This window comes from Neltuma alba, unplaced genomic scaffold (genome assembly GCF_004799145.2).
Source record: "Neltuma alba isolate B1F8T4 unplaced genomic scaffold, ASM479914v2 tig00012007_pilon, whole genome shotgun sequence".
NCBI lineage: Eukaryota > Viridiplantae > Streptophyta > Magnoliopsida > Fabales > Fabaceae > Neltuma > Neltuma alba.
In genome coordinates this window covers 209,673-224,168 of record NW_021636578.1, presented here as the reverse complement: position 1 = coordinate 224,168, position 14,496 = coordinate 209,673, and the positions used below count along the sequence as shown (strand labels likewise).

The 14,496-nt window shown below is 35.7% G+C and overlaps 3 protein-coding genes across 3 annotated transcripts; 2 read left to right on the top strand and 1 right to left on the bottom strand.

The window, feature by feature from the left end:
* Window positions 1-2,424: 2,424 nt before the first annotated feature.
* LOC114720907 (putative cytochrome c oxidase subunit 6b-like) lies at window positions 2,425-3,090 on the bottom strand. Its single transcript, XM_028906640.1, has 3 exons — window positions 2,849-3,090; window positions 2,691-2,772; window positions 2,425-2,581 (listed from the first exon to the last, which is right to left on the bottom strand). Exons 1-3 carry the CDS (start codon window positions 3,088-3,090, stop codon window positions 2,528-2,530), a joined length of 378 nt encoding a protein of 125 aa, XP_028762473.1. The 3' UTR covers window positions 2,425-2,527.
* A 1,409-nt stretch (window positions 3,091-4,499) lies between these two features.
* On the top strand, window positions 4,500-8,193 carry LOC114720905 (ras-related protein RABH1b). Its single transcript, XM_028906638.1, has 6 exons — window positions 4,500-4,732; window positions 5,412-5,482; window positions 5,801-5,889; window positions 6,168-6,279; window positions 7,256-7,346; window positions 7,795-8,193. The coding sequence occupies exons 1-6, from the start codon at window positions 4,616-4,618 to the stop codon at window positions 7,936-7,938; spliced, it is 624 nt and encodes a 207-aa protein (XP_028762471.1). The 5' UTR covers window positions 4,500-4,615; the 3' UTR covers window positions 7,939-8,193.
* Window positions 8,194-9,331: 1,138 nt separating this feature from the next.
* Window positions 9,332-13,514, top strand: LOC114720906 (ras-related protein RABH1b-like). Its single transcript, XM_028906639.1, has 6 exons — window positions 9,332-9,476; window positions 10,433-10,503; window positions 11,373-11,461; window positions 12,034-12,145; window positions 12,685-12,775; window positions 13,167-13,514. Exons 1-6 carry the CDS (start codon window positions 9,360-9,362, stop codon window positions 13,305-13,307), a joined length of 621 nt encoding a protein of 206 aa, XP_028762472.1. The 5' UTR covers window positions 9,332-9,359; the 3' UTR covers window positions 13,308-13,514.
* The last annotated feature ends 982 nt before the right edge of the window (window positions 13,515-14,496 follow it).

Sequence of the window (14,496 nt, the reverse complement as noted above, 5' to 3'; positions counted from 1 at the left end):
TTGGCCAGACAGTTTTTTCTTGACTTATAGTTTGGATTTATATTTATTTCATGTTTTATACTAACCTTTGATTATTTATGATATGATGACATTGTTTATCCCAAAGGTGATATTTTTTAAAGTTTAGAAAATTTTATTACCATAATTCACGTGCCATTATACTATACATAGAAAATTTAAACTTAAACCTCAGTGTGAAGAAAAATTTAAAAGGCATGTTTATTGTTATTATGCTTTTTTTAATGATATTGTGCTACAAAGCCCCAGCAGAAAATTAAACTAAGCAACATTCACCTTCGTTATTTTGTTTTATAAATAATTAAACTAATTATTTGAGTTCTAACACAAAATATTACTCCTCCGGCTCTTAATATAAAATGTATTTAATTAATTTGATTAGATTAAGAAAATTAGGTAAATTAGTTGATTATAAGAAATATGACATGTTTTTTTTAAAACACCACAATCATCTTTCTTTATATCCTCTTTCCCTCTTCTACTTGATTATGGTTGGGGGAATATTCATAGAGGTAATTTAGAAAAAATTAATAAATATGAGAAATAAGTCTTATATTTAGAACCAAAATCAACTCAATAATTAGATCATATATTAAGGACCAGAGGAGTAGCTCAGAAGAAGCGGGGATGGAGTGGATTATGCCCTTAATTAATATATTTTCAACTTAAAATTTATAAACTAAAGAGCAACTTCGTTTTCTCAAAAAATTTGTGATTTTTCAAAATTATATCCTGAGGCCAGAACAGATTTCTTTTAAATTTTCATATTCTATGCCAGTATGTGAGCAAAAATTAAGAGAAACAACATGTAGGAGTTTATGAAAAACAATTATTAAGAACAGCGAATCACAAGGGATTGGTGGCAAAACAAAATCACAAGGGATCAGTCAACCCCTTGGGCTTATCTGTTTTGTGAAATTCATAAATCGCGATAACATTTTAAAAACGTAATAGTACTTATTTATATAAAAAGAGATTTATCTTAACTTGGAGTAGTATAAAATACTCATAAGCATTTATGACAATTAGAAACAAACCAGCCCTCAAATAATCCTTTGCCGCAAAGAGTCTCTGGAATAAATAAATAATAAATAAGTACATAAATAAAAATTCCAGCTCTGTGCAACGTTCAGTAGTTCACCCATGGAATATAACCTCTTCGAGTCTTCGTTGAATGGTTGACTTGTAGGCTGTAGCAGTCCCTTGCCCTTCGCCAGTTCGACTCGTGCTTCAAAGGTTTGTGCGTCGTTCTGACTTTTGACCGTGGGGTCCGGTTTTCTTGTGCTGAGCCTCCTGCTCTTTTTATTGTCAGAAAGTGGTTTTTAATACTTCTGCTTTTAAATTTTTAATATAAAAATTTGTTTAATTTTTAATTTAGTTTTAAATATGGAATTTTAATTTATTTCGTTTTCATTAATTTGTTAAAATATTACCTATAATAGTTGTACATATTAAAGATTTCATCATATGATAGCTCTAATTAATATATTTTATTAGCAACAATATTTTAGAAAAGATAACACCTATTTATTATAAATAACTAACTTAACTAATTTTTTTAATATATTTAAATTAATCAACTAATAATTAAGGACTTGGAGGTGGTATAAGAATTAATTTAGGATTATATTTAATCTTAGATATAATAACCAATCCAATTTATATCTTGAGTATATAATTTTTCCTTAAAATATCCTTATCAGTTGTAAAAGAACCTACTAATAAGTAATTCTAATACCCAATTTAATAAAGTAGTTTAAAAAAACAATAGATTTTTATTACTAATAACTCACTTAACCAATTACCCTTAATCTCATTAGTTATATAAGATAATACTTCTCAAATCAACCTATATAGATGACAAGTATATAGTCAAAAGTCACAAATTGTTTAGGACTAAGGAGAAAAACACTTCTAAAAGGTACTTTTATACAAATTGAACTCTTCTCACCACATCGTAATATTACTTTTGTTACTTTTAAAACTATGATTTGGTTTTTAACCAAACATCTCTTAAATTTAAAACTAAATTGGCTTTTCCCCTACTGAAGCACACTTCACACAGCTAACACCATGGATTTTCTGTTAACTGCAGGTCTATTACGTTACCCCATAGTTAAACACCTTGTATTTTCTTGCAGCTTAAGGCATGTGCGTTACATCCCTCACTGTGTAACGATGAGCAGCATCTATAAGCTGCTATAAGTACCTATGTCAATAAGGTTAAGCTTTTCCCAGAACCTAAACATCAAGAACAATGCATTGACAGGAACAACCAAGAAATTAAGCCATATATCGTACGCATTAGCAGGAAAACAATTTGGATACCTTAAGAAGAAAACATGATCTCCTGGAGATAGAGTCTGATTTATTAAAGACACAGGAAAATTGGAGAGGTAGTCTGGTGTATTATCCAATTTTCGTGTCAGACCCCAATAAACAGAGTCAGGATCTTTCAAAAGGGCTCGTTGATATGTGACGTTCCCACTAGGAAAACGCCTGCTTCTTCCTAAACGTCGCCAGGGAAAGCTCCACCTTCTCTCTCTTCGTCCCACTTCGAAACCTGCATAAGTTCGGGCTCCAATTACATAACGGGGGTGGTTTTAACGCCCAAGAAAAGAGAAAAAGGAACTTTTAATTAAAAAATAAAAGAATTTCTGTGGGACAATCACCCATTCGGTAGGACAGAGCTTCCTATAATACGTTTCAAGCTTCTCGCATTCAGGGTCTTTTTTGCCCTTCTGCAGAATGCACCTGATCACGCAAAACCAAGATCAGACACTGCTTTTGATCAGGAGAAGCAAGCTAGCCAATCAACCAGAGCACTCACCGATGATAGTCCACGTATCTGACATAGCAGTGTCGCGTTTGGTAATCAGTTTGTGGTTTCCCTGACTTTTCCTCCTTGTTCTTGTTGGTGTTAATATTGATATGATCGGTTGAAGAGGGAGGAGGGGGAGGGGAAACGGTGCCGTATTCATGAGCAGGCCTCGGAGCTTGCTCGCCTCGAGTCACTTTGCTAACATCTCTGGCCCTCGTTCTGTCGCGAGGATCCACCTGTGACGCCGACATGTTCCTTGGTCTCTGTTACGCGTCACCGGCGGAGTCTTTACTGGTGAGCAATGTGCAGCCAACGAAGGAAGAGGAAGATGGCCAGAGAAAAAAGAGCAACACCCGCTACGCAGAACTTGGATTAAATAAGGGACCATTGCTACATGTTACTAATGTAGCTACAATATGATCTGATCACGCCACGTTGCAAGCACGGTGACACCTGGCTTTGGCTTCGGGTTGTAGAGTCTGCACACCCACACCGTATATATAAAATGTCGATGATAGACAATCCAAAACGGTTCGCTCTTGGGGAAGGGGAGGTTTGACTTGGAAAAATAGAGACCCCTTCCCTTCCCTCCAAAATGTGGGATTTGGAGGGAGTTGTGTGACCTGTAATCCTGCATGCGCATGGTTTATTTTTAGAATCCAAAAATACCCTCCACCACATTCTGTTAATAATTTCCGTCACTGTTCTCCTCCTTCAATTTTTTTTTTTGGTTGTCCCTCCCTTCCACGTGGATCGGCGAATCCACACGTCCGTGTAAATTTTCAATACGTGCGAGCTCTGCTCGATCTGATGAAATATTTTCAAGGAAATTTTTTGAAGAACAGTGCATATGCACACCCCTGTGCAGGTCATGTTGTGATCCTCTCCTCCTCTTCTTTATTTGTTTCTGGTTAGGCAGCGGGTGTGTCATCTCTTTTAGTTAAACCGTTCACGTGCAATGCATGATGGAACCGCTCATGTTGAAATTTTATTGCTGTGATCATTTCCGTTATACTCAAGTTTTCGTCAATGGGGAGACTATCATTTGCCACGTCAATATGATAATGTGTATACTTGAAATTAACTTCATTTTCTCACAACATTGTATATTATATTATTATTATTACCTCCACTTTATTCACTGCTTATTTTGAGGCTTGGAGTTATTTATTATAAGTAAGTTGATGTAAATCAAAACAAAATTCTTTTTATATGTTTATTCCATACATTATAAATTATGATTAAAAAACAGCTTTTAAAAGCTATAATTGCCCCCTTTCAGAGGAGCTCTTATACTTAAAATATGTTTAGAAGGGGGAGAAATTTTAGTCTCTTGAAAAAAATGAGTCGAGCATATTAGGATCTCGTTTGGTTAGATTACGGTTTGATCGCCTGCCTTCTATTTACACTTTGAAATATTTGTTCAGAGGCATTTAACAACTTGAAGCATTTTTTTAATTATATCTAATACCAAGACAAAAAACCTGAAGTATTTTTTGTCTTATTGTTAGATGCACAGAAAAATATTTTTTAGTGTCGAGGGTACAGAAAAAATACTTTAAAATATTAAATACACTAAAAAAATATTTTAGAATACTAAATTTTTTTAAAAAATATTTAAAAAAAAAGGCAAATTAATTCGTTCATTTGTTTCGCTCCGCGGTTCCCCGTTTCCCATCCGAGATCAACCCCATCGACTAATCGAAGCCGGGGTTTTTCTCGGAGAGTTGACTCATCTGATTCGCACAGAATTTTTCACTTCAAAGCCGTTACTTGATGGCGCCGGTTTCAGCGTTGGCAAAGTACAAGCTGGTGTTCTTGGGTGACCAGTCCGTGGGCAAGACCAGCATAATCACTCGCTTCATGTACGATAAGTTCGATAATATCTATCAGGTATGCAGTATACACATCAGATCCAATTCTGTATTCTAAATCAGTTCAAACAAAGTCTGAACATGGCTTCCGAAATCAGAACTTCATCTTTCAATGGTTGATTTAGTCATTTTAGCTGGATTTCTTACCTTTGCTGGATTGAAATGTTCCAATGATTTTTTTTAAGGATATTTATCCAGACAACTGTGGTTGAAGAAACAAAGAAGGCATGTTGATTATTCTACATGTCTCAATAAGGGGCGCTGACGTTAAATTCTAAGAACTCTGGATACATAATACCTGTGCATGAAATTATTTAAACCAAGAGAAGTAAATTTTTTAGTTTGAATAAAACAGGGTGAGTTTTATATTGATCGAACCAGAACTGCAAGGTACAAATTGTGACTGCTAAAGGTTTAATGTCTGAAAGCCAAAAAGGAACTTGAAAAATCAGACGACAAACAGATATGAAGACTTGGTAACATCCATGATCTATAATCATTAGCCTTTTAATTAAATCCTAGTATATGCATAAATTACTTGATGCGACATATTTATCTGGGCTATTGAGACAACTTTAGCTTTTCTGCTCTCATTGTACTCAATAGGCATCCAACATCTTGTAATCCATGTATTTTCTTTTTGCTAACTTTATTTTTTTCCTCAAACGCTAAAACTTACTTTGTGCTTCTGCAAACAGGCTACAATTGGTATTGATTTTCTATCTAAAACTATGTATCTTGAAGATCGAACTGTCCGACTGCAGTTATGGTAAGATGTGGTGTCATCACCTCATAAGATAAGGAGAAAGAGCAAGGAAAAGTTTTGTGGCAGTGGTCTGGCACCATCATTGTTTCTGGTTCATCTAAATTTAAAATGAAAGCAAGAAAAGTCATTTCTTACAGATGTAGGTAACCATAGAATTGCTTGGTAAATTTGATCTTGGAGTCTGAGAATATGGTGCATATCGATATGCATTTATGGTCGATAAAAGTTAGAGGTGTTTAGTATGCAAATCTTTAGTTTTTATATTACCAATTTTATTGCCCTTTTCCCTGCTAAAATAATTCTTTTCTTGTGTTTGGATAGGGACACTGCTGGACAGGAAAGATTTAGAAGTCTTATTCCAAGCTATATTAGAGATTCATCTGTTGCCGTAATTGTATATGATGTTGCAAGTATGTCATATAGGACTTCTTCTCAATTTACCCATTCTGTTGTTGCTGCCCATTCTATTATAACATTGTACGCTGCATGTGGAAGTTTTCTTAAGCACACATGTGCGAGACCAAGGAAATATGTGTTTCTTGAAAGTCACATTCTCTCACAAATTCAAGCACTCAATTTCCCGTGTGATTTTTCTGGGTGACTTGAATGATGCATTAACTTAAATTTTGGTCAGAACCTATGCAAGATTGTTTATTATAATGCCGATGTTCTCGTGATTACTTTATAGGCCGGCAGACTTTTTTGAACACATCAAAGTGGGTTGAAGAGGTGAGAAGTGAGAGAGGCAGTGATGTCATTATTGTTCTTGTTGGGAACAAAACAGATCTGGTTGAAAAGAGGTAATGAGCAGTCAAGAGAATAATATTTTATCAGATAGTGGCCTTTTACTAACTCTCCCTCTCTACTGTGTTATCTCATTAACTGCTTGATTTATTAAACAATTAATACTCAGTGCACAGAGAAATTGTTCATCTAGACCATGGTTAGTTCTGTGGGGACTGGGATTAAATTGGCTAAAATTTGAACATGGAAGCTGTTACAGTTCTACTACTTTGATTGCCCTGAATGGCTTAACATTTCCTTAAGAAATCTAGGATTTGTGACAAGTACCATGTGAAATAAGGTTAAATGAAATGTTTCTGTACCGTGTATGAGGCATGTAAGAATCCCTTATTGTTTATTAGGTTAAATGGATCTTTCCGTTGGGATATTCTGTAGTCAGCTATTTATGTTTCTGAGTGATAAGACAAAGCTATGTAACTTCTAACCTATGATTTCATGATGCATCTATTATGTAGGTATGTATGTTTATCTCTGCATCCGTGGTTTGGTGAGGAGTATCTGTTACATTTGCACTTGTGTGTGTGGGTGTGAATGAGTGATTGATGCACGGACCTATGAATCTTGATTACCCATTTTTGATAATCATGATTGCGATGTAATCAGGATTACTGAGATAAAATGTCAACTAAACACACTTTCTATGGTAATGCCATCTGGATTATCATTACCAGGACTCTAGGCGTTTGGAATTGAGCCAAGTTTGGCTCTTAGTGAGCATAATAAGCCTTTTTGGCGGCTTGTCGAGGACACAATGTATGTTATTCCTACCATAGAAGATTAGTCTTAACTCGGCAAAGTCTAGTGTCAGCCTTGGTCTAATGAAAAGAAAATCTAGATTTGCTGCTAGGCTTTCAGTGTCCTGAGTGGGTTTCACACTAAAATATTTCATGCATAATCTGCCCTTGTGTGCGTAATGTGCTGATATGAGAAGTCATTTGTTTTTCTGATATTCATCTTTACACGAGTCTACAGGCAGGTCTCTATTGAGGAAGGGGAAGCAAAAGCCAACGAATTGAATGTCATGTTTATTGAGACTAGTGCCAAAGCTGGGTTTAATATAAAAGTAAGCCCACTGCCTTCTTTTCTTCAAAATCATCAAAATTTTCCATAAATTTCCTGCTTCCAATAAGAAAGATGAACTGTGCTATGTTATTATCATGGTACGCTGGTTGTGTGTATGCCCTTGTACATGACCTGGATAGAATGAGTGAAGTGGATGTTTTTCATCATCTCTCTTGGATGACATGTTGCGAGTGGTCCACCAGAGGGTGACGCATTACGTTATTTGGTGTGAATGCTTAATGATTTGTACATCTCATAAACTGTTAGTCATGTTGCTTCTAATCAACCCTTTATATGTCTCCTGAATTTAGCTCCCTGAAAAATGGGGGTCCACTTGCTACAGTTCTCATAATCTTAGGCAAAAAATTGTTATTCATCCTCTTGCATCTATTAAACCTCTATCCATGCTGCCTGCTGTTCATGTGTTTCTTTTTTGAACCTTAATACAGGCCCTCTTCCGAAAAATTGCAGCTGCATTGCCGGGAATGGAGACACTATCATCTACAAAACAAGAAGACATGGTTGATGTCAACTTGAAGTCTTCAAATGCCAACACTCAATCTCAAACCCCGTCAAGTGGGTGTGCTTGTTGAGTGTGGTCTGTCTCGTAGAATCTTTTTGCTTCGTTGTATAACTTTTTAGTGGATGTTTGTCTGCACTCTTCGACAGCAATATCATTACTCGAAAAGGTCAGAATATACAAGTGGTGAGATAGGGGTTGAAAAACTTACATTTAGAAATTCATTTTGTTGGTGTGCTTGTGATAATGTACTAGTATAGTAAAGGTAGCCAACACAACGTAAAATTTTAGCTGTTAATTTTACTTGGCCCAAAAATTTCTCTGTTCATTGGCTGTCAATAGGTGTGGTTGATGTATTTGGAATGTTTAGCTTTGCCGATCTCCGTGTTTCCCATTTATTAGCGCCATACACAGAACGGGAGTGGAAAGAAAGCTCAATGGATCAGCTTTGTATGCAGTCTTGATTGACATCAAGTGGTGATTATACACGATTTGCTTCGAGTAAGATGAGAAAAAGTGTCTTCTACGCGTTGATTCGTGGCACTGTTTAAAAGAGGGCAAGATATTGGGCTCGACTCGATGCTTTAAAAAGCAAACGAAAACGACGAAAACAAAAACGTGATCGCATTAAACTAAAATTTGCACTCCGCTCTTTTGTTTGTTGGGCCAAGCATTCCAATCAGGCTCATCCCTAGTTGCCATTTTTTTATTTACTGCAAGTTGGAAAAAGGCTGAGGCCCAGAGTTGGATTTGGCTTTTTATTATGTGAATTCACTTTGTTTTTTAAATAATTTTTTTTATTAAATGAGTGTTTCTAATGTAAAGGATAAACGAATGCTTTAGGAAAATTAATAATTTAAATGTTTATTTAAATTTTTTGAAATTTATTATTTAAGTGTCATATCATCAACTATGAATCTTATGTCACAACTTCGTTAAATACTGTCCAATATTTTATCCCGTTGACAGATTTTTCTCTCCTTATTCTCTTTTTCTCTTTGGTGGAACGTTAGAATGCTCTCTGAATAAGAATCATTTTCAGCGGGAGAAGCATCAAATTCATGTAACGGCATGTTGGACAACTTTGTTAATCTAAATACTCTTCCAATCCTAAATATAAAACTCTTATAGTGTGTATAAGGGTCTTATATTTAGGACCAAAAGAGTATATATTAGAAGAACGAGGGACAACTTACTAATTAAGAGGGATCCTATTAAATTAACTAGACTGCATATTGGATCCACTACCATATTTATTTATTTTTTTTTGGCCAAAACTACTATACTTGTACTAGAAGACACACGTGTGAAGTAAAAATAAATCCATGCATACCGCTAAATAACTACGTGTGTAATTTTTTTAGTTATCAATCTCGTTATCATCCTTCCCAATTTTAAAAAGACCACACGAGGCAATCGGAATCGGTGTTTGGCAAAGAGAATTAACCATTCTGCTCAGTCACGTTCAGATTTTCTGTATCAGTGATTTCCACAATGGCGCCAGTTTCTGCTCTTGCAAAGTACAAGCTGGTGTTCTTGGGTGATCAGTCGGTGGGCAAGACCAGCATCATCACACGCTTCATGTATGATAAATTTGACACCACATATCAGGTATTATTCGTCATTACTTGGATCATTTTTCCCTCTGTAAAAATCAAACCTAATAACATTATTCGTGCCCGAAATCAGATTTTTTTTTCCTGATGTGGAAATAAAAAGGCCATGTTTTGCCGTTAATAATCTTAGCTGTTCTATGTAGCTACGTTGAAATCTGAATTTTCTCATGCAATACCGCGCCAAGGACATCGACAATTTTTGTTAGTATTTCCACCCTGAGATCGTGACCTTTTCTTTTCGGAAAAATGACAAGAAATGTGATATGGAACAGAATCCTAATCATTGTCCAAAAGAAAGATCAGAATATCATTATCGATTTACTATCTAGTGTTGACGCTGACAATTTCTATGATAGATCATTCTGTAATTGTTTCCTTCCCCATTCGGTTTGGGAGCTGGTTCAAGAGATCGCGGCTTTCCTCAGGGACAATTTGATGATCGATCCCGTGAGACCACGGACACTGCTGCCGCTCCTTCGTTGTGGATTCCGCAATCTCCCCCAAAAATAACAAAAACAACAAAAATACTTTACACAATCATGCAAGACATTTGACAAGACTCGTAGATACTCTTTATTCGTTTAGTAACCGAGAGAATGTCGTATAAGGTTATAGTAATGCAGAGGAACGTTAGGCCATAATCAACTGTTCTTTCGCGAAGACTTATGGTTCCATCTGCAAAGTGCAATCACAGTTTGATATATTATTCATCGTGATAGTTAACATACATATCACGCACAATCTATATGTAAATATAGGTTATTTAGATCATTTGCAGTTTTTGTTTTCCTCTCAATGGGTGTACGTTTGTGTGAACTAAGCAGTTTTTATTCAACCACAGGTTGATAAAAAGCCTGCAAAATCCTGCACTTACTGATTTCCTTTGTTCAAAATTGAGTTTACATTTCATCTTTGGCAAGTACTCAGTTTTTTCCCCCTCTTCGTGAGCAGGCCACGATTGGTATTGATTTTCTATCCAAAACTATGTATCTTGAAGATCGAACTGTTCGACTGCAGTTGTGGTAAGATGCGGCATCATCATTTTGTGAGTTCTAAATGGTGGGGGGAAATTAATTTACAGAGAAATTTCATTATTTGACTATTTGAATGAATGAGGTGGTGTATGAGTGCAAATGCTTTTATGATAGCTTTCTAAATTATCTCATCTTCCATAGATATAAAGAGATATGGCACCACTAAAATTTGATATATAGCTTTTCATCGAACGAAGTTTGCTTCCTCCTGTGTAAGGGTAAGTATTAATGTTTATCCAATGGTGGGTGTAGGATGATACCAGATACTTTCGATTTAATTCCCTCTCAGTAAACCGCCTTCCACATGAGAGAACTGTACATGTATGCCAAGTTGATGCTGTCCTTTTCTTTCTGTTTGTCACATGTCATAGTTGATTTCAAAATTTTATTTTATATAATGAAAGTACGTTTGCAGATTGTGATGTTTCGTGATGGCTAATTTGAAGTTTGTTGGTTCAGTTTTGGAAAACCATCGATTTAGTATATTCAATCCTTTATTTTGATACCTTCCAGTCCCACCATAATGTTCTCCTAAACCTGGAATTTTTTATTCCGTTGGATTTAGATTTAGAGCAAGAAAACGAGTTTTGAAGCTGGTGAATGTCAAACAAGATGTCATGAATCATAAGGCATCTTGGAATCTGTATCATCTGGCGCACATTTATCTTACTTTGTATGTTGGCTTTATGCCTTACTTCTTGATGCACATTGGTGAATCAATGTAAGGTTTAAGGAGCTTAACGTGTTCAATTGACTGTTTATGGGTTCCTTACCAAAGGATGACTCCATTTCTTTATCAGCAAACATTCTTTTTAATCCCCCCATGTCTTTACGTGCGCGTGCCGATGTGGTAACAGGGATACAGCTGGCCAGGAAAGATTTAGAAGTCTTATTCCAAGCTACATCAGGGATTCATCTGTTGCTGTTATTGCCTATGATGTTGCAAGTACGCCATTCAGGATATGTTTCTCTTTATTCCTTGCTTAATAGTGAATACTTTTTCACAGCTTTTACATGTTAACGATAACAATTAACTTAAGCTTCTAATAGAGTTGCTTTTTCCCCCCCTTTTGTGTGTGTGTGTGTGTGTGTACTTTATGCCGGTCAAATAACTTAGACTGCTGTGACCATGCTAGTCAGTCCTTGTTCAAACGAGAGTTGTTATTTACGAAGGGAATCTATATGCAGCTTTCTATTCTGGGCAGCAGAATTTCCTTTCCCTCACTACCCATTTATATTCTCTTACTCCCGTACTAAAGCTTTTGAAGCTTTTTTTCTTTGGGAGGTATGTGTGTTCAGCAAAACATAATTCAATGGGAAACTAGAACTTTTCGCTCCCTTTTTTGGGGTCCGGAGCCAGCACCTCTCTTGAATTTGCCTTCTCTCACAGCTGCTGCCTATGATATTTGGTCACCTTTTTGGATCTCTCTGAATAACTTGGGTCATTTGTGCATGATTTATTTTTTCCCGAACAGTTTGAAGAATTCTTTCTGTTTATTCTGTATTTTTCATATGTAGGCCGGCAGACTTTTCTAAACACATCAAATTGGATTGAAGAGGTGCGAAGTGAGAGAGGTAGTGATGTAATTATTGTCCTTGTGGGGAACAAAACTGACCTTGTGGATAAGAGGTAATGACTAATGAACAGAATCATGACTTTATCAGGCGGCACGATGGCTTATTCTATGTTTTGATTCATCAATTCTCTTTGTCTGATCATCTATGGATTAATTACTAAGAGCATATTTGACAAACTTATAAACGTACATTTGCAACTTGTTGGACCTTGCAAAAGTTCATTTCAAACGGAGGTCAGATGGACTTCTGGGAGTAAATCCAACATGCTATAAACCATAACTAAGTTTGTAGGAAGTAAACTATTCGGGATAGGTAGCGCGTCACTGGTTCAAGCCCTGAAATGGCTTTAAAATTTGCTTGAGGAATCAATGATTCTCAACAATGCAATGTTCTTCGAGATATCATTTACTATTTACAATGCATAAATTACTTCCAAACCAATGCATGCTTCGACGTCGGGATGTTCTCTGCGTATGTTTATCCCTCTGCGTTTTGATGTCCTAGGTGCACTTCTTTTTATTCAATTCCTATTAGTAAATCCTAGTTATATCCGTTTTTCTTTATGAACTATTTCTGTGAATGAATCTACAGGCAAGTTTCCACAGAGGAAGGCGAAGCAAAAGCCCGTGATCTGAATGTCATGTTCATTGAAGCTAGCGCCAAAGCTGGCTTTAATATAAAGGTACACTCCCCTTCATTTTGCTCTATATGTTTCTATATAACTTTTCTGGGATAGCATCTTCTTTTGCTGTAATTCTTCCGTAAATTACTGGTCTACCACCACCTTAAATGGGCATTAATGAGGTTGGCCTTTGTTAAGATTAACTCTGGAAGAAAAGGTGAATAACAAGTCTTGGGTCATCACTCATTTTGCATCGAGACGCTGGAAATGGTTAAAAAGTCGGATAGATCACATCCTTATGGAGATCTGCGTATTACTGCTGTGACTTTAATCCTCACTAACCAGATAACTGCCGTTTGCATGCAATTGCCTCAGCTCTGGAATCTTGTGCAGCTTTCATTTTCGTACTTGCATCTGATCTTGCACTGTTTTTGAACAAACCTGTATCCAGGCTCTCTTTAGAAAAATTGCTGCTGCGTTACCTGGCATGGAAACGCTGTCTTCAACAAAACACGAGGATATGGTTGATGTGAACTTGAAGTCTTCTAGTGGCCCTAATTCTCAACCTGAGTCGGGCGGATGTGCTTGTTGAATGTGCCTTGTCTTGACATTTTGTATCTCTGTACTCGGTATTCATTTTGGAACGTGTTTGGCTTAAGGTTTCGTTCTCAAGACTTACACAGCATCACGTGGAATTCTTTTTCAGAATGCTACTGGATGGATAGGTAGCAGGGGAAGAATCAATGTAATCTGTACGTTGGTTATTTATTTATTATTGTAACGTATAACAATGACTAACTTTATATCACAAATTTGCTTTTGTTAAGAGCTACTAAACCCTGCCGAGATAATGCCTCCTCCCCATTGGAAGTTAAATTGCTTTTGAAGTTGTGGAAATTTCTCTTATGATATTATGTTATATATAAAATTGGGATTTTGTTCCGTAAAATCTATCTAACATACGAATTCAACTTACTTTAAATAAAAAGTACGTGAAATTATATTAATAATTTTAATTTGAAATAATATAAATTTGGTCTCTTAAGTTTGTCTTAATTTTAGTTTTGGTCCCTCAAGTTTCAAACTATAATTTTTGGTCTTTTAAGTTTTTTTTTTCATTTATAACATTAGCCCTTATAATCTAATAAAAATTTGAATCATTTTACTTTTTGAAGGACTAAAACCTATAGTTTGAAATTTGAGAGACTAAAATAAAAATGATAACAAATTTAAAAGATCAGAAATTATATTAACCTTTTTAATTTTGATATTATTTGACAACTAATAATGTTGTTGGGGAAAATTTGAAAAAAGTTTGAAATTATTAAATCTCAAATCAGATTTGATAATAATAGTTTATTTGGTTTTAATAATACTGAGCTTGAAAATAAAAATTTTTATTTAGAATTTAGTAATTTCAAATATTTTTTTGTTTTTGGATTTCTCCCTCCTTAATTACGATGCCATTGCAGTCGTTTTTTTTTTTTTTTTGGGAAAAAGAAATCCATTCGTCCGGCACTTCTCTTGTGATTCTGAAGTTATGATAAGAACACTTCGAACGCGGGAAACATAGATTTCCGAGTTCCCCCTCGACTTACGATGACGCCACCACGGGTTTAGCGCCTATTGCATCCATGCTCATTTCAGCCAGTTGAGCACACAAACAGGCCTCAAAAATTGACGAATTCCACAATCTACTTGGCTGTTGCGGAATATATATATATATATATATATTGCCAACAAATCGAGATGGCGGTTAGGCTGAGGCCTTCCCCGAAATC

Bases quoted from the DNA above. Each gene is read 5' to 3' on its own strand.
- LOC114720907 (XM_028906640.1), bottom strand. From the start codon at position 3,090: ATGTCGGCGTCACAGGTGGATCCTCGCGACAGAACGAGGGCCAGAGAT. The intron at 2,773-2,848 runs GTGAGTGCTCTG...TTGCGTGATCAG, and splicing joins AGATACGTGGACTATCATCG to GTGCATTCTGCAGAAGGGCA. The intron at 2,582-2,690 runs GTGATTGTCCCA...GAACTTATGCAG, and splicing joins AGCTCTGTCCTACCGAATGG to GTTTCGAAGTGGGACGAAGA.
- LOC114720905 (XM_028906638.1), top strand. From the start codon at position 4,616: ATGGCGCCGGTTTCAGCGTTGGCAAAGTACAAGCTGGTGTTCTTGGGT. The intron at 4,733-5,411 runs GTATGCAGTATA...TTCTGCAAACAG, and splicing joins AGTTCGATAATATCTATCAG to GCTACAATTGGTATTGATTT. The intron at 5,483-5,800 runs GTAAGATGTGGT...GTGTTTGGATAG, and splicing joins ACTGTCCGACTGCAGTTATG to GGACACTGCTGGACAGGAAA.
- LOC114720906 (XM_028906639.1), top strand. From the start codon at position 9,360: ATGGCGCCAGTTTCTGCTCTTGCAAAGTACAAGCTGGTGTTCTTGGGT. The intron at 10,504-11,372 runs GTAAGATGCGGC...ATGTGGTAACAG, and splicing joins ACTGTTCGACTGCAGTTGTG to GGATACAGCTGGCCAGGAAA. The intron at 11,462-12,033 runs GTACGCCATTCA...TTTCATATGTAG, and splicing joins TATTGCCTATGATGTTGCAA to GCCGGCAGACTTTTCTAAAC.